General features: G+C 41.4%; 1 protein-coding gene across 8 annotated transcripts in view; it reads left to right on the forward strand.

Moving 5' to 3' along the window:
• Positions 1–26,487, forward strand: part of ERG (ETS transcription factor ERG) — a 147,106-nt gene that overhangs the window by 93,149 nt on the left and 27,470 nt on the right. For 7 of the 8 annotated variants that reach the window (XM_069785104.1, XM_069785106.1, XM_069785103.1 and 4 more), the window contains one exon: positions 20,002–20,219. In XM_069785104.1, the coding sequence (XP_069641205.1) occupies positions 20,002–20,219 (218 nt within the window). Of the gene's footprint in view, positions 1–13,090; positions 13,284–20,001; positions 20,220–26,487 lie in introns of those variants that run through there. The other variant, XM_069785107.1, reaches the window with a different exon arrangement.

A 26,487-nucleotide genomic window follows, 5' to 3' on the forward strand; every position in this document is an offset into this window, starting at 1 on the left:
CCCTTTTAAACTCTTCAAACCTTTAGTTTGGTGGTGGTGTGTTAGGTTTTTATTCACATGGGTATCAATACCATGCTTTTGGACAAAAAATTGCCACTAACTATTGCTACTCATGCGATGCTTTTGCATTTTGTTTTCTCACTTAGGATGGAAAGCTTTAACTTCAAACATTCAAAATGGGATAGCAATGAACTACGAATTGCAAAACTGCTTGGCGGGGAAGTGTGGTACAGATTTGACAAATACAACACCTTTTTTAAAAGATGCATTTAAATAAATGTTAACAATATTTTGAAGTAAAGCACAATCTATAAAATCTATGTGTAAATTGTTGACTTTTAACTCATTCTGCATTAATTTTTTCTCCATAATGGTGCCCAGATCCTTTCCAATATAGCATGAATGTTAAATCTTAGCTGTCTTCAGATTCACTTTTTTTTTTTCCATGTCCTCATCACATACTTAATCTAACCTTTTAGAACTCAGACCAAACCAAATTAAATTCCAGGGCTGTTTCTCTTCTGAGCTTGGGCCTTCGTAGTGCTGTTTACCTCTTTGATAGAGCTTTTGTTTGGCCTCAATCTCTGTCAGTCTCAGCTGCTTCTTGGAGAATGCAATTCTTGCCAACTCTCACAATTGTAATCAGGAGTCTTGTGATATTTAGCGGTTTTCTTAAAGGGCAGTTTCTTAAATGTATGAACACTTGAAGTCTTCAGTTTTCATTGACAAAACACTCTAGTACTGAAGAATCTACCCTAAAGGCTTAAAAGCCAGGAGGCAGATCCAAAGTGCATTGCTTTTGAGTACTCTATTTCTGAGGCCTGACTTAGAACTTTGAACACTTCATGTAACAGGGCTGAACTCAGCACAGGGCAGAGACCCTGCAGAAAAAATACACACACTGCCTGGACATTGCTTACCTGCTTCTTAAGGGGCTGCATGGGGTGTTAGTACCACTTAGGTCTTGACCTCGTGCTAGGTAGATCTCACACAAAACGAGTACCTTGTCTAAGGGTCTGATGCAGATGAACACTCAGTAACATGGAATTTTAGGGTGCACTTTTTAATTAATAAAAATAATGAGTCAAGCACATTTCTGGTCATGCTTTTTAGTCTGTAAACAGGGATTCAGATGGATTCTTGTTATCAGATGTCCAATATTAAGTCCTACTCCTGAAGCTGTAAAGAAATAAAGCTGGCAGTCTAACCTATTGTAGAAATGTATTTTCTGTATAGTAACTGACAAAAGCTTCAGCTCATTTTTTAAACTCTGAAAATATCCAATGTTTGTAATAACGCAAGTAAAGATAATGCACCTCTATATATCTTAGTAGCAATTTTCTCTCCAAATAATTGCGATTTAGGGGGCCTGAAGGCTTTTGTGACACTGGAGAGGATTAATTAAGGGGGCTGGTACGTTGCTTGAGAAAGATCAGCTTTAAGTGAGGTGTCTGTGAGCCCCAAGGCTTTGTTTTCCTTTTTTTTTTTCATAGCTGCTCCTCTGTTTCTTTCCTTAGTGAAAAGAGGAGGACTCAGAGAAATTCAGAAGGTTGAATAAGAAGATGAATTAAAATGTTGCAAAAGGTTCTATATGAAAGTTTCAAGGTGGAGGTAGAGAGCAGTGGGACGCGAGATTGAAATTAAGGTGACAATAAGGAATGTTATAATTTTTGTCAGAAAAAAATATAGAATTCAGAATTCATGAGATGATGACATGAGTTTAAAAATCATGGAATGTCAGGGAATAATATATGTTATATTGTTTAAACCTTGAAATTCATAATTTTTTAGCTGAAATGAAAACTAACAGTCTTAGGTTTTCAGCTGACTCTAGAATTTAGGTCCAAAGGAACCTAAGGTTCAGTAAGATCTTGAAAGTTGGCAACTAGTGCTGTTAAAAAGGAAGCTTGATAAATCCTCAGAATTAACTCTTTTAAAATCTTGGTTAGATAAGATAAAGTAAATAGTATTGGGATGATGCTGAAAATGATACTTCTAAGTTTGATAAAGACACTAAAACTAGATGCTGAGCAGAAGCGGGAACAATGCACTTCAAAATAATTTACAAACTACTGCTTAAGCAACTGAAGCAATAATAATCAGTGCCAGTCAGTGCTGAAAAAAACAAAATGAAAGGTGGGAGAACAAAATCTGTCAGGGAAGTACATTGAGTCATGAAGTATCCTAAGGACAAAGTTTTAGAGTTTTTGAAACTATCAGATTAGTATACAAGGGACACTAGGAGAAAAGAAAAACAAAGTCATTATGCTCTGAGTTTTCATGACAGTGAGTATAAACTGTAATCTCCACTACTTCAGAGACCATTTGCAATTGCCAGACTTGTGTAAATAAATGAGAGTGTGGCCAAGCAAAGGAGAACAGAGGCCCAAACTTCCAAAAAAGTCTAGCTTTGCAAGCAAAGAAGTCCTATGCAAAACACCACCAAAATTTTCTGATTTTTCCTGAGTTAAGCAAATGCACAGAGAATCCAAAGCCCAAAGTACAAGCTAAAAATTTGCATTTGCTTTTACGGAACAGTGGGCAGTTGTAGAAGACGCTTTTTTTTGCAAAGATCTTCTTTTATTAAATGCGACTGGGGTCAAGCAGAGAGCTCTACTGCGCCCTTCAGCCGCAGCCCGGGAGATGCTGTGCAAAGGCATCCTCTGGGATGATCCTCTGGGAGATCACCACTGCTGGGTGTGCTGCCCTCTGCAAGGAGGAAATGCCTTATGTTCCAGCCAAGTTGTGTCAGGGCAAGGACAAACACTTCCCTACCTGCCTTGTAGTTGGCAGAGTGAGTCGTCTCTCAGTTCTAGGGGAGGTGTTGCCTGTGGTGGTCCCAGCACAACTGTGGACACAAGGAGTCCTCAGTTCATACGTGTGAGTGCATTCTCCTTATCACACCTATCGGTTGCTGGGCAGAACATTTAGCAAAAGGCTTAGCATAACATGTCAGAGATTCATGTAAGACTATTTGTAAACTCAGCTGGCTCAGAAGGAAATTGCACTGTGATTCCCTAGTTTGTCGTACTGCTAAAAAGCCCCAGCAGAGCTGCTATGAAAAATGTATTCAACCAGCCACTGTGTTTTTCTAAGCTATATCTTCTGTATTTGTTGTAGTATGAACGTGTTAATATCTATCCATTCTATTCCAGTCTGTTAGCCAACATGTCCGCTAAATACCAAATGTTGATTCTATCTTCTTTTAGGTGATAGAGGACATTTAAAGCAGAAGCTCTCAATAGAAGTGTTCAATTCCCTGACCTTCAATATCTTTTTTTTCCTCCTTTTTCTCTTAGTATCCCTTTCTGATTCACTTTCTAAGCTTCCTAGAGCCTGTGGGTTTGCTGATCAAATGTCAAAACACATCTCTGAACTAAAATGAATATTTTTTTAAAGTTAGTTTTGTACACTGCTCAAAAAAAACCCACCTTATTTGTCTCCATATATTGAAGTCTTAAAATGCTAAGCGATGGATAGTCTGTCATATAAATTGTAACCACTGTGGATATCTTCAGCACACCAAAGCCCTCATGAACATTACCTCGATTGCTTCTGATTTTCTCAGTTCCTCTGGTTGACTTTGTTGTACTCCGTGCCTTCCCAGTGCTCCAGCCACCAGCAGAATCCTCCAGTCTCACAGACTTCAGCCTACTTTTTAATCATCCATATTCTTTCCTTCTCTATTTCTTTGATCTCCTTTAGGACTACTTCATCTCTTCCTCTGTTTTTCACTCAGATTGCAATTTCTCTGCTTTATGTAATCCTCAGTTTCCCTCAACTTCTAAACACACGTTTCTGAAGGACAGAGCTGGTTTCACACTGTCTGTCTCCTGCATCTTCACACAGACATCTTAGGCCCCTTTCCACCAGAAACACGGTTCACCCGCAAACTGTCTTGTTGAAAGGCTTGTAAGAGTAGCTTGCTCGTATGAGAAAATCTTTCCCTCTGAATAATGAAAATAAAGGGGCGAAAATGTCCAAAACCTTCCTATATGTATAATCAGTAGCCTGCTAATTACTCCTGTTGCTGCTTGCTAAGTACAGGACATTTTGCCTTTTTTAATTCCCATGTTGTAAGCCCAGTAGGAAGAGTGAGTTATGTGACACCGATGAATCACAAGTTTTGTACATGCATGACCTGATGGCTAACAACTAGGGCAGAGGACTGGAAGGGAAGCTTTTCAGTTATATCCACAGATTCACAGTGTGACTTGAAAAAATCACTATGTATTTTCAGAAACAGATGCTTTTTTTCAAGTTCCCATCTGAGACATTTTCATTGTAATTTTCAGAGCTTCTCTATTTCCCACAGAATTGTTGTCATTACTAACTCTCTGCACTTTTAATCTGGCATCAAATGGGAGATTATACTACTCAGCTGCTAAAATTTCATAGGCTGCCACAAAGCTCAGTTAATGCTGAAGTTGTTCCAGTGCTTTGAGAAATATCTATACATTAAAGGCTGTTAGCTCTTATTTGCAAATAGTTCTATTTATGTCAATAGAAGTGCTCATATAAAAGATCAGCATGGAATGCAAAATTTTTACCTACCATGTTTTAAAATGAGTAGTGTAGTTTTCATTGCAAGAATTGATGACTTCACTGATACCTAAAAAATACTGAAAGAGTTAGAAAAATATCCTCAGGAATTTTACTAGAAATGCAGAATCAGTAGCTTTGGACATGGAAAACTGCATAAATAAGAACTGAATTTTCAGATAACTGATTAAAAAAATTATTTGTGCATGTGATAAATGTAATATTGAGTGTACTCAACATACAAAGCCTATTTGTAGAAAAAGTAGAATATAAGATGTGGCAGGAATTTTAAATGTTTCTAGCAAACATTTTCTCCACAGTCGTGACTGAAGTCTGAAGCTTCAGAGGGTAATAAACAGCTTTAAAACATGCCTGGTCAGTGATGAAATACTCAACATGAGGAAGCAAAAATCTTCCTGAAGCCTTAGATCTGTTTTCCATATTCTTACAAAAGAGCTGGTTTCTAAAGATCTGTTTTAGATTTCAGTCTTACTGAAAGTAGCTTATAAGAAAGCTTTTATATATTTAAAAGACATTCGGAAGAGTCAGTGTTCTCTTAGTAAAACCAATTATGTGTTTCTGTGAACTCTGATAGAGGAAAATTAGTTCGCATTGAACAATAATTTTGTTTTGATAGTATTAGTGGTTGAAATCCTCAGCAATCAGTTTGTATTTGGCTAGCTGCAGAATTACAGTCTTGAGAAGATCATTCTTTGAACAGATGCCTAGTTCAAACATGGATACCTGAGACTGGGCACCTACATGTATGTGTGCATTGTAATTATTTGCTTGACTTGCAAATGTATTGAACATCCACAACTACAAAAGCCTCATTAACTGGATGTGTTCCAGGTGAACTGAATGATATATTAAGAAAATCCTAAGACTTTCCTTGGTCAAATTCCAATCTTCAGTCTGTCAGGCTCTCAGAGGGAAAATAAAACATAAAAAGCCCACCTTCCTGCTCTCATGTCAAGTGCTCTTATTAACTTACTGCTGCCTTTGGCTTACCTCAGCTGGTGGCAGCTCCTGACATTATCAAAAGCCAAGTCCCAACATTGCAGTAGGGCAGGAGGATTCTGCGCACGAGGAGTGGGAGCCATCTTCCCTTTGGTGGGACGTGCTGTCTTAGGGAATTTGCCCCAGCAGGAGCCTGCAGGGCTATTCCCTCTCACCCTGCACAGGGATCTATAGCAAAGTGGGTTTGGGGCTGGCGGGGGAGCGCAGGAGGGCACCATCAGTATTGCACATTGCATTTGCTCCTGCATGTTCTCCCCACTGTGAGGTCCAAGGATGGTTCTGGGCAGTCAAAGGGCATCTAAAAGTGGAGCGATCCCTCCAGTTTCCCCCTTGCCACCATCGTGTTGACACAGAGAGGGAGATCAGCTAGAGCAGAGCCAAAGAAAGCAGCTGCAGAAGGAGCCTGGACAGGGATGAGTCATTTGTGTGGTGTTAGCTGGGTTTGCTCCAGACCGTGCTGAATAGCTCTTTGCTTTTCCGTCCCCCTTCCTCAGTCTTTTCTCTTCGCCTCCACTCCACTTCTTGCCTGCCATGCATAGTAGCCTTTCATTTTTTATTGTCTTCTGTGTAGCTCATTCAAATTGAAAAATAACCTCTGGCACAACTGACAGTCACACTAGCCACCCTATGCGCTTAACTTGTGCTTTGTATCTATTTCCCTCAACTTGTGTCCCTTCTGCGTTAGCTGCAAGTATTTTGTGACAAGGTCAATCTACTGCTTTGCCTCAGCTCTGTGCCCAAGATAGCAGAGCCCATTGCTTTCTTGCATCTAGCGCTGCATAACATTCATGGTTAGTAAATACTATTGAGGCATTTGAACGGTCCTTTTTGCTGCAGTACTATGACAGTTTAAAAGTCCACAGTAGGAAGTCAGCACATCGTGACATGAGTGTTGCCCCATATCTCCTTCTCTGTAAAGGACACCTTTCGTGGTAACGCCAGGTCTTGCTGACACATGGTAGTGCTTTGGACTGTGGGTTTTAATTGCAAGTGACTGCAGTCTGTGGTTTTGCGTCCTTTATCAACAGAAAAAGGAACTTAACCGCATTTTTTCACTGCAAAAGCAGTGTCTCCCTACCCAAAGATTTCAAAGCTGGTGAGATTCTTGATTTGGGGGAAAGCATTCCAGTTGTTGTGTTGATTCTACAAATGTTTCTTTCTTACTTGCATAATTGTCACGGACAGCAAGGCTGAAATAATTAGTTCCTTACTTACTTTTATTCCTTCTTTCTGCTTTTATATCCTTGACAAGCCAAATATGGAAACAGGATTTTAAAATGGCACAGTGACATTTATCGTTGACTTTTATCACATGTGTCTCAATGAATGGTATGCATTATACCTATGGGAGTTTAGTGTATGAGTTTTCTTAGTTTACTGAATACCAGGAACTTTGGAAATTGCTCAGGTCAGCCAGGAACTAAATCAATATGATCTTCTGGTTTTCCCTTCTTACAGAATGACATGTATCATTTCGCTTTATTTAGTCCATGCTTTCATTTTATTAGATTGCAGAGAAGCATAAATGGTGTCTGTTTACGTTCCTCACTGATTCAACTTGAAATTATGACCAAGTATGGCTTGAGTAGTCTATAAAAAGATATGGCTCTCAGACATGTAAAGGTGTTCCTGGAAGCTCAAAACCCAGAGTGCAAATCAGTTAGCCTTCTCGATGATTTTGAAACCTCAAATCCTTTGAAATAGTTGGCAACTTGCCTGTTGCATATTTACAGTTACACAACTCTTCCTCTCTGTGACTTTTAAAAGTTCCTCCTTCCTTTTTTCTTTAAGTCCCTTGGCAGCATCAAAACAGCTTGTCTCTCTCTCCCCCCCCCAGTCCTCCCCCTCTAGCTCTCTCTCTCCTTGGTGTGGCACATTGTTCTGTGGAAATGGGTTGTTTTGAGTTCACACTTTGTTTTCCTGCTGTTTTTCTGGGAAGCTGGACGTGGCACAAAAGATGTGGGAACAGCTTGTAGGAAATGGGTTTGTTTGGGGAAACAATAAAAGAGAAACAGCCTGCATACCTCTCCTGTATGTTTGAAAGCATAGCATACAGTATATAAAGACATTTCAGGCGTCATTTTTCAATACAGTCCAAAGAAAAGTAAATAAAAATATTTTCTTTTATCATACCTTAAGCTTTGCATCCACGCAGCTTCATTTCATATAGCAATGCTTATTAGACACTTGGTCTTATTAGCGAGGTATGGGGAAAAGCGTCTTAATGGTTTTTATTGCTGTAGTAAATGCATATCTGAGGGTTCTGGACTTGAGATTGTCTTCAGTTGCATTGACTTTCTCAGTTTGCTTTTCATCAATGGCAGCAGGTGGTCTTTTTTGTCCTTCTGCAGCTAATGTTGGTGTCATTGAAAAATACAGTCAATATCAGAGCTGCAGGGCATGGTTTTAGTAAGAGCCAAAGTGTTGGTATTCACTAGTTCAGAAGAGATACTGCTACAGGGTAAAACTGCAGGATTTTTCTTGTCGCCACATCAAAGATATCACCATGTGCATTTTCCTTTTCTTCTTCACATGTACAATTAAAAATGGGCCACAGCCTCTTTCTGCTGCATATGAGATTCAGCAGAAAGCATGGTCACAGAGCTACAAGCTGCATGATAAAGATAAAGGTTGAATTTGTGAGGTAGTTCTCCTAAAAAAGGGAAAAAGAATGAAAAAAGTTCAAAACTTTCTGAAGTAATTGTTTACATTTTGTGATTTTGGATTGGCAATTTTGGAAATGGAAAAAGACATAGCTTAAATTAAGTAATAGGAACTCAGTTTAAAAGCAAAACCACAGGCATAATTGGGATTAAATTTTTTTTACTATCACAAAGCGAATTTTTTTTGTGTATGTGAGGGTTTCTTTTTGTGGTTGTTCTGTTTTGTTTTGTTTTGTTTTGTGCGGGGACAAACAAAGTACATTGACTCCAACATTTGTCTGTCATAGGTATGAAACAACATTTTTCTTCTGATCCCTTGGTTTGGCTACCTCTAACTGCAATATATCAAAAACCATACCAGTCTCATTGACCGATCTCATAGTTAACGTTTGAGCTAAAACAACAATATCTTTATTTTATACTGGTTCAGCAGAGCAGGTTAAATATGCTTAAACATAAGCATGTGCTTAACTTTATTGTTATTTTACTAAGCACTCTCCTGTGTTAATCTTTGCACACACAGAAATGACTTAATACTGTGACATTTAACCCTGTATTAATTTCATTAGTCACGTTTTGTGGCAAATGACTAAAATAACGTGTGCTGAAGCATGAATCAAGATATTCATTATAAACAATTATAGGAAAGTATGTTAGGCTATACACTGTAAAGGTTATCATGACAGGAAGTCATATTTTACATACAGAGTGGGCATACTTGGAAAGTTCATTCTGAATTTAGAAAGATTACCCATCTGAGCAATATTCCATATGCTTGTAAAATGGGGAGTACTATGAGAAGCATATAAAACTATATATGTATATATTCAATGTATATATGGAAGATTCAGAATAAAAGGTGGCTGAGGAAAAGGAAGTGGGAATAATGTAAACAAAAGACTTTCTGTTACAAAGTTGTGCAAAAATGGAGAGCCCTCTTAATGTAGTGCATTTTTAAAAAGCAATAGCAATTTGCATTTTAATTCCAGTTATCTAATGCAGAGAAGTCAGTAAAAAATATCAAGTTAAACACATTCGGAAGTAAATAAAAACATCCGTACAAATAAAGATGGCTTAAGCAGTGTTTGCAAAAGCTGTCAAGCAAGGAAATTACTTTAATAAGTGTTGGATGTGATAAGTGTTCTCTAAATAGGAAGGTGAGAATTTTAAATGTGTATGAAGGTAAACACAGGGCAGCATCTGAGACCTTGTCGGCCTGATGCAGCAGGCAAGAGGATCTCCAGCTCCAGGGAGTCCCTGAGGAGGAAGCTGAGCTGCAGGAAAGCAGCTCTGCAGATGCCCAAGAACGGTTCCCCCTCCCTCTCTGTAGGCTGATGGCCATGCCTGGCTGCCGGTTTGAGAGGCCCAGCCAGACTTAACGGGTAACATGCCTAGTGGACACCCTTCTGTTTTCCCACAATCTCTTTGGGGTAGCTAATATTACATTTGGAGCGAAGACCCCCCCCTAACTGCAGTCTTTCCGACCAGAAAGTGAGTGACCCACTCGTCACACCCACGTGCACACACACGCACACACGTGTGCGCACGTGCACAAACACCACACACAGAGGCACTACCGGGAAGTGATGGGTCACCTAGAACTTCAGTTCATGGCCATCGTCCAAGTGTTATTTCCCTAATGCTGTCAGGCATTCATAAAAACCAAAGGTTCATTGGAAAGGAAACTAATTTGGATGCTCTTTTCAGTTTTGCCCCTAATATTTAATTCTTTCATCAATGCAATGTCTGTAAAGGTCTCTTCATCCTTCCTATACATTTCTCATCACTTTGCTGATGAGTTTGTCTCTGGTACATACTATGCCTTAGAGAAAAGTATTTTAATGCCTGAATTATTTTTACTTTAAAATTTGTTCAGAGATTGAGGATAAGGTTATCTAAAAATGTGTGTGTGTACATGTACTTATGTGTATATACAAAATGGACATATATAATTACATATACAAATATGTATGTGGTGGATCAACCCCCCACAGTTAACAAATACTAAACTTACTATAAATGTAATGTATAATCTTGTAGTTTTGGCTAAATGGTAGGAAAAGGAGCTGCAAATGTTACCCTTTTGTGATAACACTGGACAAATCTTTTGAATAAGGCAGAAAAAAATCATGTGGTATCTTTATGTTAAGAACTTTCTCAATAGAGTTTCCAAAACCGGAGTACCAGGGCAGTTACCATGTTCAAGCAAAGCCTTTAGTTCTGGGCAGATGTCTAACTCCAACAAACACACAGTAATTCTTGAAGACATCCCATTCAAACTGCTGGGCTACCTGTGATGCCAAAGATTTTAAAAGAAAACATGGAAAGGATAGGATTGCATGCCTACAATGGGATTGGTGTCTTGGTTGGGGCAGCTTTTTTGGTCCCAAGACTCTTTCCCAATATCATGTTGATCTATTAGCAAAAGTTCATAGCAGTTGTGGCACGCAGCCTCAGTTCACTTCCGATTGGGCTGCGGGCCACTTTACAAACCTGCCACCTGTTCTGCCAAACAAATCTTAGCTTGAAAGATTGCCGAAAAAAAACCAGATGTTCATGGTTTTTAACAAAGTAGAGGGTTGGCTGCTCTTTCAGTTTGATAAAGTCCTATACTAGAAAAGCAAGGTAGAAGCAACAGGCTAGCGCTGGGCTGAGGCAGAAATGAAAAGGAGTTTTATATCCCAGTTTTCCCAGTTTTCTAGGCATTTTGAAGCCCTAGAAGCTAACAGCCAAGCATGAAGGAGGAAAAAACTTCAAGCTTTCAAAGTTCATAGTTGACAATACTATCAAGATGAAAAGGAAGAAAAGTCTATTGTATTGACTGAAAAAATAGTCATTCAAACTTCAGTGTTACAGCTCTTTATATGGATGGAAGTGCTAAAATAAGCATACAAAGCTACAGTTTCTTTAAAAATCAGTATACAATATACAATCTGCAGGATACAATTGTATTGTTTTTAGCACTGGTGAATTAAGGTTGACATAATCATTCAGAAATACGTATTCTGAGCCCAACCGATCATTGTGCTGCCCCAGCCCTGCAGCCACCTAACCCTGTTCATTCAGCTGCTGGTGCAGTAGATAAAACTTGGTGTTGCCTCAGCCTTTAAATAGTTTACCAGCACTCTGCTCATGCAGAAGGAAAACCAATACCAGACTCATCACTGTGTGGCACTAGATTGTCTGCTTTATTCCCTAGACTTTTTGATACGGTCTTGTGAATTTTGATGTCCACTTTCATTCAAAAGCCTGGTGCCATTCTTCGGTGGTTGTGCATGGGCAGAGCTGCTTCCAAGCATACTCCTCTTGAAGTCACTCAGGCATTGAACATGCGCTGAAGCAGATGCAGGGTGGAGACCTTCATCACTGCTTTTGAACAAGCCCACTGCTTTGCTTAGATGGTGTCCATGGCAAGCGACGTGTATGAAAAAGTTTCCTGTTTCTATTTATTAACTCTTGGTTTGGGGTTAAACTATTAATTTGTATTTTACTGTAAGGTAAAGACTGCAGATGAAATAATTGATTGTGAAATGGCGGCTCTTTAAATCAGGTGCTCATGGACACTTCCTGATCTCTGGAAGTCAGTGGTTCATCAGCTCTACTCAGTGTGATAACTTTAGTGTGTGAGATGCAGGGTAGTCCCAAATATGGCATGGAGCTTGATGTGAGGGAGATATGTTTTCTAAGCCAACACCCATTTTTAGTCATTCTTACCAAAGTTTCCCCATCTGCAATAGTGGAATGGTGATTTTTTCTTATTTTATGAAGCCCTTGGAGACCTGGAGTTGAATGCCTTGTGCTAAAAATACTACCCCATGATGAAAGGAGGTGACAAAAATAGCTTGGGCAAGAATAGGGTTTGCTGGCATTTCAGCAATGACAGTGTATATATTAGAAATTATGATAGAGCACCACAGTCTACATTTGAATTTATAATGTTTCAGAATTTGTTCATTAAGGCACAAAATGTTAAACCTTTGGGCTTACCCATGAGGCCTCTGTTCATATTACTAGACCTAGCGAAGCCGGGAGAATGACTGACTTACACAGAGGGCTGCAGGATCAGTCCTTAAACATCTGCTATTGTTTCCCAGAAAGGAATCTAGCCTGCAATTTCATAACATCAATTTGATGGATGCTTGATTATTCCTTTTTTCAAGTGGGACTGCAGCAGTGGCTTTCCTTTGCTTCCAAACATTCTTTGTATTTTTCTCAGCAAGAGGTGAAGATACCAGATAAGTGGCAGCACGGGGCCTGTATTTGGATTAACATGGACTGTCCAAGTGCTCTTTGCAAATAGGTGGAGGATGTTAACTGAGCTGGCAATAAGATTCTCATGGGTGGAGGTGAGGACAACATCTGTCTTTCCTATCTTGTACTTGCCAAGGCTTTTTGTTGTTCCTGAACTCTCTCATGAATAGAATATGTGGATTTTTGTCTGATCTAATGAATCCAAGACTCAGAGATTTAGAAGGAAAACATATTCCAGATGTCTGCTGCAATTCCTGACTCAGGTGACTGCATTTTAAATAGTAACCTTTTCCAGTATGTTCCACACACCATATTGAATATCTTGAGAAACCACTTCTTTTGCGAATGGTCAGAAGAGAGTTGTAAGAGCATCATGATTAATAAGCTATAGCAAGGCTAAACCATCAGTCATTTGTCTTCTGTTTCACTGATTTTTGCTGGATGCAATGAATCCAAGGCTCAAAGACTTGGCTTTAAAGCAGGACTGCAAATTTAGGCTAGAAGCTCTTTAAGCAGTTCAACCACAGCTTGTTTTATCGTGCAGTGACGCCTGTTGCAGACGTGAGCAGAGTGGAGCAGAGTTTCAGACTGGAAGACCGCCTGCTGCTCTGCAAGGTTCTGGTGTCCAGCCTCGCGTGTGCTCTCTGTTCCAGCGTGGAAATGACATTCCTGGCCTGTTTGAAATTAGGCTTTCACTCCAGATAAACGGCTTCCTAGAGCATCAGAAGATGCAGCCTGAGGACGAATAGAAAGAAGAGTGGCAAGCGAGAAGAGTGACTTGGTAAAGCCTGGAGCGGCTGTACCAAGGTGCATACTGTGTGCTCGCTTGCACACTTTCACTTGTTCTTTCTTTCAGTTACAATTGTACGTAATCCGACTGCGCACATTTTCAGTAACAAATGTTATCGTGTATACAAGGGATACCGGGTGCAAAAAAGCATGGAAACACTTAATAGAGCTAATTGTATGGTCTTAATCGGAACGTTCTTCCCTCAGAAAATGCAGGTCCTCTCCAAATATAACTGTTTATTAGAATGTTTTAACATCTGCAAAACACACGCCAATGCATTACAGTTCATCCTTTTAATAAACTTTTTGGTGAAAGTTTTCATATAACAGCTTTTTGTCTCAATTAAAATGAAAATAAGTCCCAGTATGTCAGACTTCTTCACAGAACAGAGAATTAACTTTTCTGACCAACTGTAGACATCCAACAAGTGATAGGAAACAGCCTATGTCTGAATGGATTGTGGCTGTGAGAAGGTCTAAGCTTGTGCTTACATATATATTCTCATGAAATCAGATTAAAGAAGTAAAAGTTGTTTACATTAATGAGGAGAAATATCATAAAACTGGTGTCAAAATATAGATTATATAAATGCAGTGACATATGGCAGAGCTAATTAAAAGTTTTCAATTGCAGTGTTATCACAAGTCCCCCATAGTCAAGGGTAACAGGTCTGTTTTGGAGTGTGGGAGTGCTGACTCCAAAAGATGACTCCCCAAGCCATAAATTCATTTTACTGTCTGCAGCATCTCTCAATGTGCAATGAGGGTTGTTGCTGTATTTGTGTCTCCTCATGCATCCTCCTCTCTATGTGTAGTTCTTGCCCAGTGTCCTACTGGTTTGTGGCCAATGTTTTTCATCATACTGGTGTGCTGTTGCCTGTGAGGATTTTGACAGTGCTGGCCAGTAAGTTCTTGACTTTCAAAGTTCTTGAAGCATTTTTTTGAGCAGCAAATCACTTGACAGATTTTGGATAGCCAATGGGGATAAAAAAGGTCTACTAAACCTTTTCTGTTATAGGGATAAAGCAATAAGCCATGGAAATATTTGAAGAAATGAAAAAAACAGAGCTGAATATTTTGAGATATACATATATACACACACATACAATGAGTGTACTACCTGGAGACATGATTCAATTTGATTGCCATACAAATGAATAGAAATGGTGTCATGTCTAAAGTGGAAGCTGGGTTGATGACATGGAGGCACAGTGCACTAATATATTTCACGCACAAGCCAGCACGTTCCCCAATCAGAATTACCTTGAGAAAAAGCATTGCCAGGTTAGAATGGCCTCCAAAGTCTTCTAAAATCCTGCTGCAGTATTTTTTCCCCAGTAGTCATCAGCACAAGCAAATTATGCTAGACAACTGCACACCTTATCATCTTCTTTAACCATTTCTTAAGTTTGATAAAGTTTTAGGAAAAAAAAATAATTTCCTTAGTTCCTGACATTGCATATAAAGGACCGGCCAGCTTGCATATACTTCTCATGATGGGAACTACTTCAATGACATTTCCTGTAACTTCATGTTTCTAGGCCAAGTAATCTTGCATTTGATTAAGTAAACACCTTTGTCCTAATGACTTTATGCCTACTTTAAAGGCGTTGCTGCACCTATTGTTCTACAAATTTGTCAGTCTGTTATTCTTTTTTTTTAAAAACTTATCAGTGAAGTATAAGTCAAAACCAAATAGAGAAGACATTTTGTTCTTTTATCATTAGTACGGAAAGTCCAAGTGAGAAGCCAGGTTTTTCATGGTACAAGTGATTAAAAAAAAAATCATAATGCAGGAACAGATTTTTATGTTTTGCTGATGATATCATGAGAGGAAGTACGTGGAGAAAGGAAGATGAAATAAAGAAAATCCATGTCCAATATTGACCTCAGATAATATTCCCCACAGCTCTACTTCACAGACTTGCATGAAGGACCTTTCCCACTTGCCACCTTAAGCAGTATGTGTTGCTTTCTTCATATTACATTACCCCAGACACTGGTTACTAGAAATGAAAGGCTTCATTTCCGAGATTTCATGAGAATATGTTATTGTCCTGTGAAATGGAGGAAGATGACCCATCCACTACTAAAATTATTTCCATAAAGGTACAAAACTTGGCAAGACTGAAAGGAGCCTTATAATGCATCTATTTTATATTTATTAAGGTTTACCTTGGTTTATCCCGCTTACTGTTTGATGTTGCCAGACTGCTTTAGAAACAGCATTAATATGGAAGTGAAAGAAAGATTAACATGTAAATGAGTAATGAGGAGCATTTAGTACAAATAGAACTGGCACCCATATGTATAAAAACCTTTGCCAAACATTGTCAGTATTAATAGTTTTGTCTGTGTCTGTATGTGGCCAGACCGTGCGGCTATTCTTCACGATGGTGAGAGCTGACAATTTTTGTATTACATTTGGTCCAGGAGCTTGCATTTAGAATTATAGCAGAAAGCACATTTTTAAGTCCCTGTATTTAAGAAGGAAATATGCACATTGCTTTCTGTCAGCTGTTCAGTAGTTTGCTGTTAGAGCCTTCCTTTCACAGCTTACGTAAGGTTAAGGCTTGAAGGCTTTAACTGGTAAAGAGAAAGCAAGGAAAGACAAGATGAAATGATGCAGGCAAGGAGCAGCTGAAGGACAATTTCTATCTGTTTTGGGGATACCAAATTATGCCAGTTATCGCACATTCTTGTATAGCTGAGAAATGCTTAGCATTTCTTGATGCTAGTTCTATGCTTTCCCACAGTATGAGTTTCACGTGAGGTTGTATCGGGTTGCACGAGCTGATTGTTCAGCATCACTGTGTCTTGCAAGGTCAGTGAATTCAGAATAAGATCACTGAGAGGAAGAAAGGCAGCAGTTGCCAACCCTGGACACACAACTCCCACCCGTGTGTTGCAGAAAACTTTTTCCTGTGTGTGAGGATATGCAAGGACCACATATGTCACCTGCAGTGGTTGCTGGTAAATTGACATCAATGGTCCTGGCTGCATTTGAAGGAGAGGACAGTAGGTATGACTGCCTGAGTCCTGGCTGACCGGAGGAGTAGCAGAACAGATGCTAAACATAGTTACCATGTTTTCCACACTGAAACCTCAATCTCACTTATGTGGAAGAGGAGAAAAAAGATGGTTAAAGAGGAAGTATGGCTTATTCTAGTTTAGACCATGCTCTTTAGTTATGCTGACTCCTCAAAATTATGCAAAAGCTTAGATGGCCAGTTCAGCTTTTTTAATGTGCTCAAGGGAGGGGTGATACATGTCCTACTATCCTTCAAGACAGGCCAGCAAAGATCAGTGGGGACTCAGAGTAAAGACAGGCCAGCAAAGATCAGTGAGGACTCAGAGTAAAATATCAGAGATACTCACTATCACAGAGTACACGTTAATAAGCCTTCCTCATAAGGACCAACCCAACAGTGTGCAAAGTTGGCAGAAACTCAGTTATTCCTACAGAGCCTTTACAGACCTGTCAGCGTGCACTAACTGATAACTAGCAGGATGGAGTACAGATGAGTGTTTGCTATTAAATCAGAACAAAACTCTAGCTGGCAAATTGACCTGTTTTTTTCCATGAATAACTAGGCATTTTTTCCTGAAATGTGAAGTCTGAGTCTGTCTCTTGAGTTCATTTATGCTTGTCTTGGTTTTGCCATAGTCTTTTAGATATTCACACAACCCTTATTAATTGGGCTCATATTTCCAGCGTTTGATGTCCTCCTCAGGAAGTTCAAATGTGTGTGATTTCCCTCTTTGTGCAACATAATAGGCATCCATAGCACAAGCAGTATTTACTGTCATTAGTAATGCCAATAAATAGAAAACCCATAATTTTTTTGTTTACATTTATACTTAACATAAGTATTCATAAATTAACTTACATTAGGTGGAGTCAAGTTTAATAGGAACCAGAATGAATTTGCTTTGTTTCACTTGTGTGTGGGAGGATGAGAAATATATCCATTATATAGTGTTTGATGCCTGTTTTGAAAAGGTCTATTTGTAAATGGTTTACAGAGTAAAATAATATTCTGCCTGTTGTATTTGCAATCTTGTACCTGCTTTCTCATACATAATTCACACTTTCATGTATTTACTGGAGCTAGCTCTTCCAAAATTAACATTTCATTACATGTTTTATGGTTCATGTATCAGCTCTACAGTGGGGCAGAAAAGAGGGAACTATTCAGTAAATAGTCTCAGGCGTGGGATGCATTGTGGTCACCTGGCCAGGTTGTGTGTGTGTGTATACATGTGTGTATATATATTCATGAAAAACTCTCATGGAGTGCTGAGAAAGAACTTTTTATTTTCCTTCTAGTGTAACATTTTCTTTCTTTAGTTCTTGTGATATGATCCTTGCTACTTTACTATCCAAGCACAAAAAGTGCCCCTGCTGTCTCTCAGTGCAGCGTAGCCAGGGAGCAATCTTTGGGGAGCAAGAGACCAGCAGCCATCTCCCCCCGCACCTCCTTGAAAAGCAAGAGCTGTCCGCAGGCTTTCCCAGAAATGGCTCATCAGAAAAACTTCAGACCACCTACAGCAGCAGTTTTTAGCAGGCCGGAGACCCACAGGAGTCTGAGAGGCATGGCAAAAAGGAGAGATGTTATTCTGGCAACCTTCTGTCTCGCAGAAGCGTGTTCACACCCCCAGAGACCCAAGAAGCAGCAGTTTGGTAGCTGGGCACAGGTTGGCAGAAGAGCGTGGAAAGCAGGGGTGCTAACTGGGGAGTTAGTATTAATGGCGATAGCCTGGTGGTGACCTTTGCACTCAAATGACATCTGAAAAGCAGTAATGAAATGGTGTAGGTCGCTGTCTGAATTTTGCTTTCTGGCCTGTGCCGGAAAACGTTCGTGTTAGTGATTCAATCACGAGTTTTGTGGCATTTGGAGGGCTGCTTGAGATCCCATTTCCCAAGTCCAGAGATTAAGGAGTGATCTCAATTTTCATGAGAAGTAATAAGAAGAAAGTGATGTTCCAGCCCTTGCGGTTGCAGAGAAAACTATGAATATTAGCAGAGTGCACCCCGAGGGCTCACAAACGAGGCAAATAAAAAGAATGATAAATATATACTTCCTTAAAATGAACAGATGCAACTGCTGATCTTTAGGGCAGCACGCGACTGCCGGAGCTTGTGCAAAGCCCTCTTCCAGCAAAACCGGGGAAGGTAGCAGCCTGCAGGCAGCTGCCCGGCTTCCCGGAGCCGGAGGACTCCCATCTCTCTGTCACACATCCTCCTCTGCTGACAGGGCCACGCGGTTTTATCGTCCTCCCGTCGGCCGTCAGCAGCAGGGCTGGCGGCAGAGCGGGCCCACACACGCTGCCTCTGCCTCGCCAGGGTGCGGTCGCATGCGGAGCACCCTGCCCCGAATCCTGCTCGGGCTCCCCCCCCGGCACTCCCAGCCTTGGCCCCCGCGCCTCCAGCCATCGCCAGCTGGCTGCCTCCGCCGCTGCTGTCATCCGGTGTGCCGCACGCCGAGCCTCCTCCGCCAGCCCCGGGCAGGGCCTCGCTCCCCGGCTCCCGGCGGGGCCCACCTGGAGGGGAGGCAGGTGCCCGGCTGCACGCCTGCTCCGTTTCCTCTGAGGGCAGAGCCGAAGTGCCCGGCTGGGAGGAGGGCGTCACGCTTCGGGTTACTGTCCCTTTTCACCCCTGTGCCCCACCTTCACCCTAAGTAGCCCCTGGAGAGGGGGGCTTTCCTTGGAAGGCTGTTTTGGGAGGGGTGGTTCCCCGAGCCCGCAGCTTCCCTGACGTGCACGCTGTCTGCCCGAGCCAGGCCCAGGCACCACCTCGCTCCCATGAGTTGGGTGCAGATAACGCGGGGAAGGAACTGGTGTCAACGCGACTGCATGGCGGTGGGGAGAGAGGGTGGCCTTCACTCCCTCTGGCGCCTGTCTTGTCTCCAACCAGCCATGATGGCAGCCGCCCTGCCCCGTGATGGCAGGTGAACCCTGCCGCCCTCAAGGGCCGTAACCGAAGTACTGCCATGGCAAGGGAAGGTGGCCAGGGAAGCCCTTCCCACAGTGCCAGAGCGGGATGCCCGGCCAGGCAGCTGGCCAGAAAGGGTTGCCATGAGAGAGAGAGAGAGAGAGAGGCGGCTGGTGGGCCTGGCGTCCTCTTGGGGCCGGTGGCGGGCACCTCTGCCGAAGCTGTCGGCGGATGCTAGCAGAAAGAGCAGGGTCCCTGGACTGGAGGTTGTGCCCAGCTGTCACGGCTCCCTGTCCAGAACGGACTTGGCTTCGGTCCCAGAGGAAGGAAGAGGAGCTCCCAGTGAGTCAGCAGGGCCTGGCTTTCTGTCGCTCCTTGCAGGGGCAGTTAAAGCAGCCATGGCAGCTTGCTTACGCCCCTGGCAGATCTGGCCCTCTGCATCCCTACCTGGGACATGAGAGGCCCGAGCTTCGCTGCTCGTCCTGCCCTCTCCTCCCTCCGGGCTCCTGGCCGCTATTCCGAAGTGTTTGGTAGTGTGTGTTTGTGCATCTTCTCAGCCCATGGTGGGAAGGGTCTCCCCAGTGGAGAGGTTGTCCTCCCGCCATATGCTGACAGTGTGTCTGGCACCGTGGGTCCTCACCCCCACCAACAGCAGTGGCGTGCCTAGAAAGTAATGAGCATTTAAGCAAGTGACTGGCTGTTCATCAGCTCGTGAGATGGACAAGCCATGTTTTCCTTCGGGGATATTGTAATATCTGCTCTGAGACACGGTTGCGCTGACTTCTCTTCTCTGGTTTGCAGGAAGCGTTATCAGTGGTGAGTGAAGACCAGTCCTTGTTCGAGTGTGCCTACGGATCGCCCCACCTTGCGAAGACAGAGATGACAGCCTCCTCCTCCAGTGAATATGGGCAGACATCAAAGATGAGTCCACGTGTTCCCCAGCAAGACTGGTTATCGCAACCCCCAGCCAGAGTCACCATCAAGATGGAGTGTAACCCAAACCAGGTTAACGGGTCAAGGTAATAAGGCCAGTGTTACAGTGGCTCAAGTACACTTTTTCTTGTGACGGCTATAGCTCAGTTGTCTATATCTGTGAATCTAGCACCATTTTAGATGCCCCAAGATATCCCACCTGGCCACCAACTGCTGCCCCAGAAGCCTACAGGTCTCCTGTACATTGTGGGTCACACCTGCCAGCTACGTTCAGGTGTTACGGAGGGTCTCAAATGGTGCTACAGGCACAGTCTTCTCATGAGCTTGTGCAATACCTTTCTGTGTTTCCTCTGACTGTGGATAATTTTGGATGTGAACTTGCGTTGCACACTAGGCATATATTAAAGTTAGCAAAATGTGAGTTTGCTGTAGTCTGAAGCAGCACCATTGATCCATCTAGGGGTGTGGCATATGTGATCTAATACTCAGTGGAAGTTGTCAAAATACAGTAATGTGGGCAGTTGCCTTTGCTCTAAGTATAACCAAACAGAGAAGCATAGGAAGTAAATACTTGTAATGACAGAGGGAGTGAACTATTGATCTTTACTTTTATATTTACTGTAAACATAGTGCCAAAAAGCATAACCTTGGAGTTGGATTTAAGAAGAGCTCACACTGAAGAAACAGGATATGTATGGAGGCAAGCAGGGGAGTAGAAAGGAACAGGAGAAGAAATGTCTCAGCTCAACAGGCAGTAGCTACAGCATGTCAGTGCATTAATTATTGTCTTGGGACTTTTTTTTATGAATGTCACTGTGAAGGAGAATTGTATCGATTAAGTTGAAAGAGTAATGCAGTAGATTTGTGGATATTGACTGGTAGCTCTCCCAAGCATAGGACCACTCTATGGGATTTCTTCCATCTGAAAAAGCACAATGAAGTTTTTTTTTTCAAGGAAACTATCCAAACAAGTGCTTTCCTGTTTAAAATGCCTCACTGTCAAAACAGTTTTCCTTTGGTGTTGCTGAAGGGCAGAGGTCCAGAAAGTCAGTTGCTCACAATTGCTGATAATGTACCAGTGAAGACTGTGCTTCACATCTCTCTGTCACAAACACCTGCCTACTAATCTCATCTCCCAGGATCAGTTGTTTAGAAAAACCTCAGCCATGGGCACTGTGGTTACTGTTCACACTTGCTGCATTAATGTGATGAGCACCACAAGCAGGTCAAAGTGGTTTGACAGCTTATCACACCTACACCTTTCACTGGTAAGGATGGAAATTGTGCTGAAGTCAAATCAGAATTTCCAGTGAATAGTCAAAGATTTGAGATTCATCGAAATAAACAGTGAACTGAAGTTACAAAGAATCAGGGGAAGTCTATGTAAGCCTACTTATTCAGAACTTATTCACAATCCATTTCAGTGAGGGGTTTTTTCTTCTTTTTTTGTGCTAAGCAAATGCACAGACATAATCGCAAATGGAGTATTGATTCAAAACCAGTTTCCGCTGCTTTCTAAAATTACCTCTAAGTATTTGTGCTGGTATTTCTGTAAGACAACTTCTCACAGTTTTTCTCAGTGTAAATTCCATAAAGTGCATTAGAGTAGATAATTAGTGTTGTTACTGAGATTAGTGGTACTCCCAGATCTTAAGGAAGAGTCTGGATGATACAGATCATCATGGTTGGTCAATCACATTTTTTAAATAATCAAGACAGAATCCTGAATTTTTTGTCTTGGATTCCTGAAATACATAACTAGCCTGAATATTAGTGCTCAGTTTGTGAATCACAGGTATTTATTTGGCTGTTGCCATGATGGTTTAAGGACAAAATGGTAGGTAGTAATACCGTCTTTTATTCAGGCAAACCCATGTAGCCTGTGGGTGAGAGCACAGTGTAGAAAATGTGCTGTCACACACCAGCATACCCCAAACCGCTAGAGACTGGTAGGAGTCCTGATTTGGGAACACAGAAATCTCCAGGCACTAAAGCATCTGGCTCCTGCAGGGGCTGCCTTGGTCCACGGAGAACCAGGCATCCTGAGGGACCCCTGCTATTGCGGGGTGCCTGGGAAGGCAGACAAGCCCTGCCTCGATATCCAGAGTGGCCTGAAAAAGTTGTTGTGGATGGATGTGTGTTTGGGGCTGCAGCTGGGAGAGATCCTGGGCTCAGTGCACTTGCTTCTCTCCCAGAGGCTGTGCCATTGTTGGATAAAAACAGAAGTAACCCAGGGAGCGGTGAACCACGGTGCAGCCACCAGAGCAGAGTGTCCCAGCTGCAGGGCTGGAATTAGGCTCTCCATCTCTCGACTGAACCCGCAGTTCATGTGTTGCTGCCTGCCTGGCAGCCCAACTTCAGCAGGCAGGACGGAGCAGGCTCATGTTCAGCTTATTTTACAGCCTGGTGGTGGGGGGCATGCACTCGGGTTGCGGGGAGTGCTTACTACCCATGTCTCCCCAATCTAAGGTATGTTCACCTTGTATATGGGAACTCAAAAATACTTTCCAGGGATGGATAAGCATTCAGAAGCCTTGAATTAAACAGGTGATTTGGACATATCTTCATAGAGCATATAATTTCTCCTTCCTTTATGCTATTTTCTATTAGTGTGTGCATGCATTGAGTCATTTAGGGTGATACTCTGGCTACCTGCACAGTCAATAGTCAGGAACTGACTGCTGGTTTAGGCTGCCTGAGTTGTCCTTTGTGAAGAGAGCTATCTGCCCTTTCCTTCAGAGGTATGCTGGTCTCCACACTATCTGTGTAAAATGTTTGTGCATACGGTCTGCACTGTTACTGGCAGAACAGGCATCTACTTTTGCAAGGATATATAATCTGAGCATTGAGGAATTGTCTTAAAATCAATCTTTTTTGATTAGTCATGAGGCATAATTTTGACTCATACTTTTTCAGCAGAACTGTTAATTGTTGTAAAGATGTGACACCCAGGAGTTGCCAAGGTGTCTGGAACCCTAGTGACACACTTTTGCACCATCCTGACCACCTTTACCATCATTACAGAAATAAAGAGATGAAAAGAAGGAATTTTATGTACCTATTCTCTAAAAAAACATCATTAGGTCTACCTACTCCATCATTTGGACTTGGATCTTAGTGCAAATCAGCTGAGCAGCACATGAAGACTAAGTTCTTCATTTTTCTCTGGACAGCATCACTCAGAGGTGCTTAATGTGGCCATCATTAGAAAATGAACAGCTCAGCTCAGCAGTGACCGTTCTTTCCCAATATGAACCAGCGTGTGAGCTGGCACACGGGCTACGCTGCTGGAAGAGGCTGTACAGGTTACTACTCTGAACGTTTTTGATCAGAACACTGGTTTTCTAAGGGGCACATTCTGGCTGAAAATATAATGGGAAGAAATTGAATTCTTTTTATATTAAAAATAACCTGCAGCATTGGAAGCAGGGTTTCATTTATTAATCTTGAATTTGACAGCCTCCCCAACTGACAGAGCAATGCAGAGTTGCTAACTGGAGGAAACAAGGAAAATTCATACTTCACTGCAATTTCTAAGACATGACATGCTGAAAAAGAAACAAAAAAAAATCACTTACAGACTACCAAAAAAAGAATAGATTAACAGAACAAAAAAAAATTCATGCATATATTGCATGCTTATCCTTAACACACACACACACAAAATATTATTGTAATTAAAATACACTGTTTATTTCATCAGAGAACTGCTATGCTATAAGGCCTAACACATGCGTGAAAAAATAGATCTTAGTATTACACTTCTACTGGAGAACTAACATTGCCAAGTAACAAGTATAAATATGTTGTGGCATTTCTAAAATTCACATACATATGTGTATGTAATACATATAGTGTTATTACACTTCAGGAACTGGAATGCTTCCTAGTATGTGATATTCCTGCCAGCTGTAGAAGAAAGTGCGTATCACTCAAGTCTTGCATAAACTGAAATTACTTATCAGTAATAAATTATTCCTAAATAATCATATCAAATATTCTGATATGATACTGGTTAGTACTGTCAATATGGAAGTCACTACAGGTCAATGCAATATATGCATCTCCTACAAATCTGAAACCCATTTGTTCCTTCCTCAAGTCCTGCTAGGCCTTTGCCATTTGTATGTTGGTGTTTCACTGATTTCCTGACAGATTATCTGCTGCTCATCACATACATAATATTGGCCACACTATATATGCACAGATTAGCGGTAGCCCGCCATTCTGTAGGTTACTTTGCATTTTCTTTTCTGCAGAAGCCTTCCCCACCTTGCTCATTTGCAGTCCATAAATTTATTTCCTTAAATGAAAGGCTCCATTCTTAAAAATGCTTCATATGTTAAAAATTAACACATGCAGTAGCTACAGAGCTTGGAGCTGCTTTTCATTTTTAGTAAAACTGTACCTGCTCTGTTTACACCCACTTTAAAATCTGGGTTGTCCCAAAGGAGTCTAAAATACCACAGCCACATTACAGAGCTGCAGAATTGCTGCCCTTAGAATCTCCAGAGTATCCTCTGTAATCGTCTTCCTACGTGGGAGCCTGGGTTGGAATAATACGATGTAAAGAGGATGCAAAACAGGGTACCAGACCCCACAAAGTGGTAACCAGAGAATAGTTAGCATTGCAATTTTTTGCTGTCCAGCTCTCCCTTCTCACTGTGTTAGACTGCTTCCTGGCCATATATTCTGTCGTCTGGAAGGGGGTATAAAATTTTAGGAGCATACTGAACCCCTGACACATCAACAATTAAGTACCCACTCAGAACAGAAATGTACTCTCTCTGCTAGGACTTTCCCCAGACATACTTTGGCTGTAATTGCTCTACATTAAATGTCAAAACATAACAGTCTCAGAACTGGCATTCCTGTGAATACCAAAGAAATAACATTAGAATGAAATTAAAGGGTTATTTTCAGTGTGCTGCAGAGGGATTAGCTACACAGTTTTCTTTAACAGTAACAGTATTTTTAAAGCTAAACCCTGTGGCACAGCACCAGAAAATATAGCCTAAGGGCCTACCTTAAATTAAATAAAGAAAGAAATGTTTAAATTAAAGCTGTCATTTACCTTGCTGCTGTTGCATATATAATGCAGATTGTCACAGGTGGTATCAAATTGAGTTTCTTCAAACACATTGTGTTGGTACAGCCATTATATTTCTTCCAGGTACATAAATCTAATGAGACCTTTTGTGCCTCCACATAGTCAATCTTTCACCTGAATGCAATAATATCGTTTCCTGCTATTTATTGCTCTTGAGTCAGACCAAAAGATTCACCCTGTTATAGTAGGGCACTATAATATAAATCTGGAGATTGCATTTGTCATACTGTTACTTACTTTTCTGTTTATTGTTCTTTACATATTTTATCAAATTAAGTATGAGCAATTCCATTACAATGAATGAATGCAATTCATGCATTTAGGGTGACATTCACTCCTGTGAAAATGCTCTCATGAGGCCCTAGGTACTGCTTAAACAACATTTAAATCTGTGGATTGCTTAGTGGTCTCTGAATACACTCACCCACAGGACTCCACCATGCCCATGGGTGGGACTATACAAAGGTAGCTTGGAAGAGCTACGTTTACTGGTAGGTAATCAATCTTTTTAAGGGAGGCTGAAGTGGAACATAGAGTCTTATTGAGGCCACAGATAAATTTCACTTGCCGTGAGCAGTGTGGTGATTTCATTGAAAAAGCGTTTTGAAAGTTAGCTGCAGTGAAAGCACAGCAGAAGTTTTCCAGCATCAGCTTGGCTGATACAGAAGTTTTAAAGAAATGCCAGAAATAATTAGTCGTCATTAAGATTTAATCATGTGCAAAATATTGATTTAAGTGCTACCAACTGTTGCTTGAAAACCATTTGAGAATGAAATTATCACTTAATACATCGTTTGTGCTGGCTCTTTTGGGAAATACCATTTTTCTTTGCATGTTACTGTTCTAAATTTTCGTTAAATAGCCTGTGTATTAGCTGGGTTGAGTGCATCTGACACACAGGAGGACTTTTCAGACTCCAGAGTGACCTCAAGTTTTTGTTTGTTTTTTTGGTTGGGTTTTTTTTTCTTTTCCCCTTGATGTAATGTCTCCTAAGTGGTAGCTATTTTGTGCTATACAAATCAGTTAATTTGAATGGGTAGCACTTCAGGTATCTTGTGCAGTCTAGCCATGTGCCAGCTGATGTGCCCAGCCACTAAGGAGGGTGCATTCATCAATATGGGGGCTCTGTATTGCCACCACAACAGGACCATCATGCTCCTAGGATCCAGGCTGACGTGCATTAAGCTAGATGAGGCACCTCTGCATTATGCTTCTGTCTGTCGTATGATGCTGGTGGAGCTAGT

The sequence above is a fragment of the Haliaeetus albicilla genome, chromosome 6, assembly GCF_947461875.1.
Source record: "Haliaeetus albicilla chromosome 6, bHalAlb1.1, whole genome shotgun sequence".
Lineage (NCBI taxonomy): Eukaryota > Metazoa > Chordata > Aves > Accipitriformes > Accipitridae > Haliaeetus > Haliaeetus albicilla.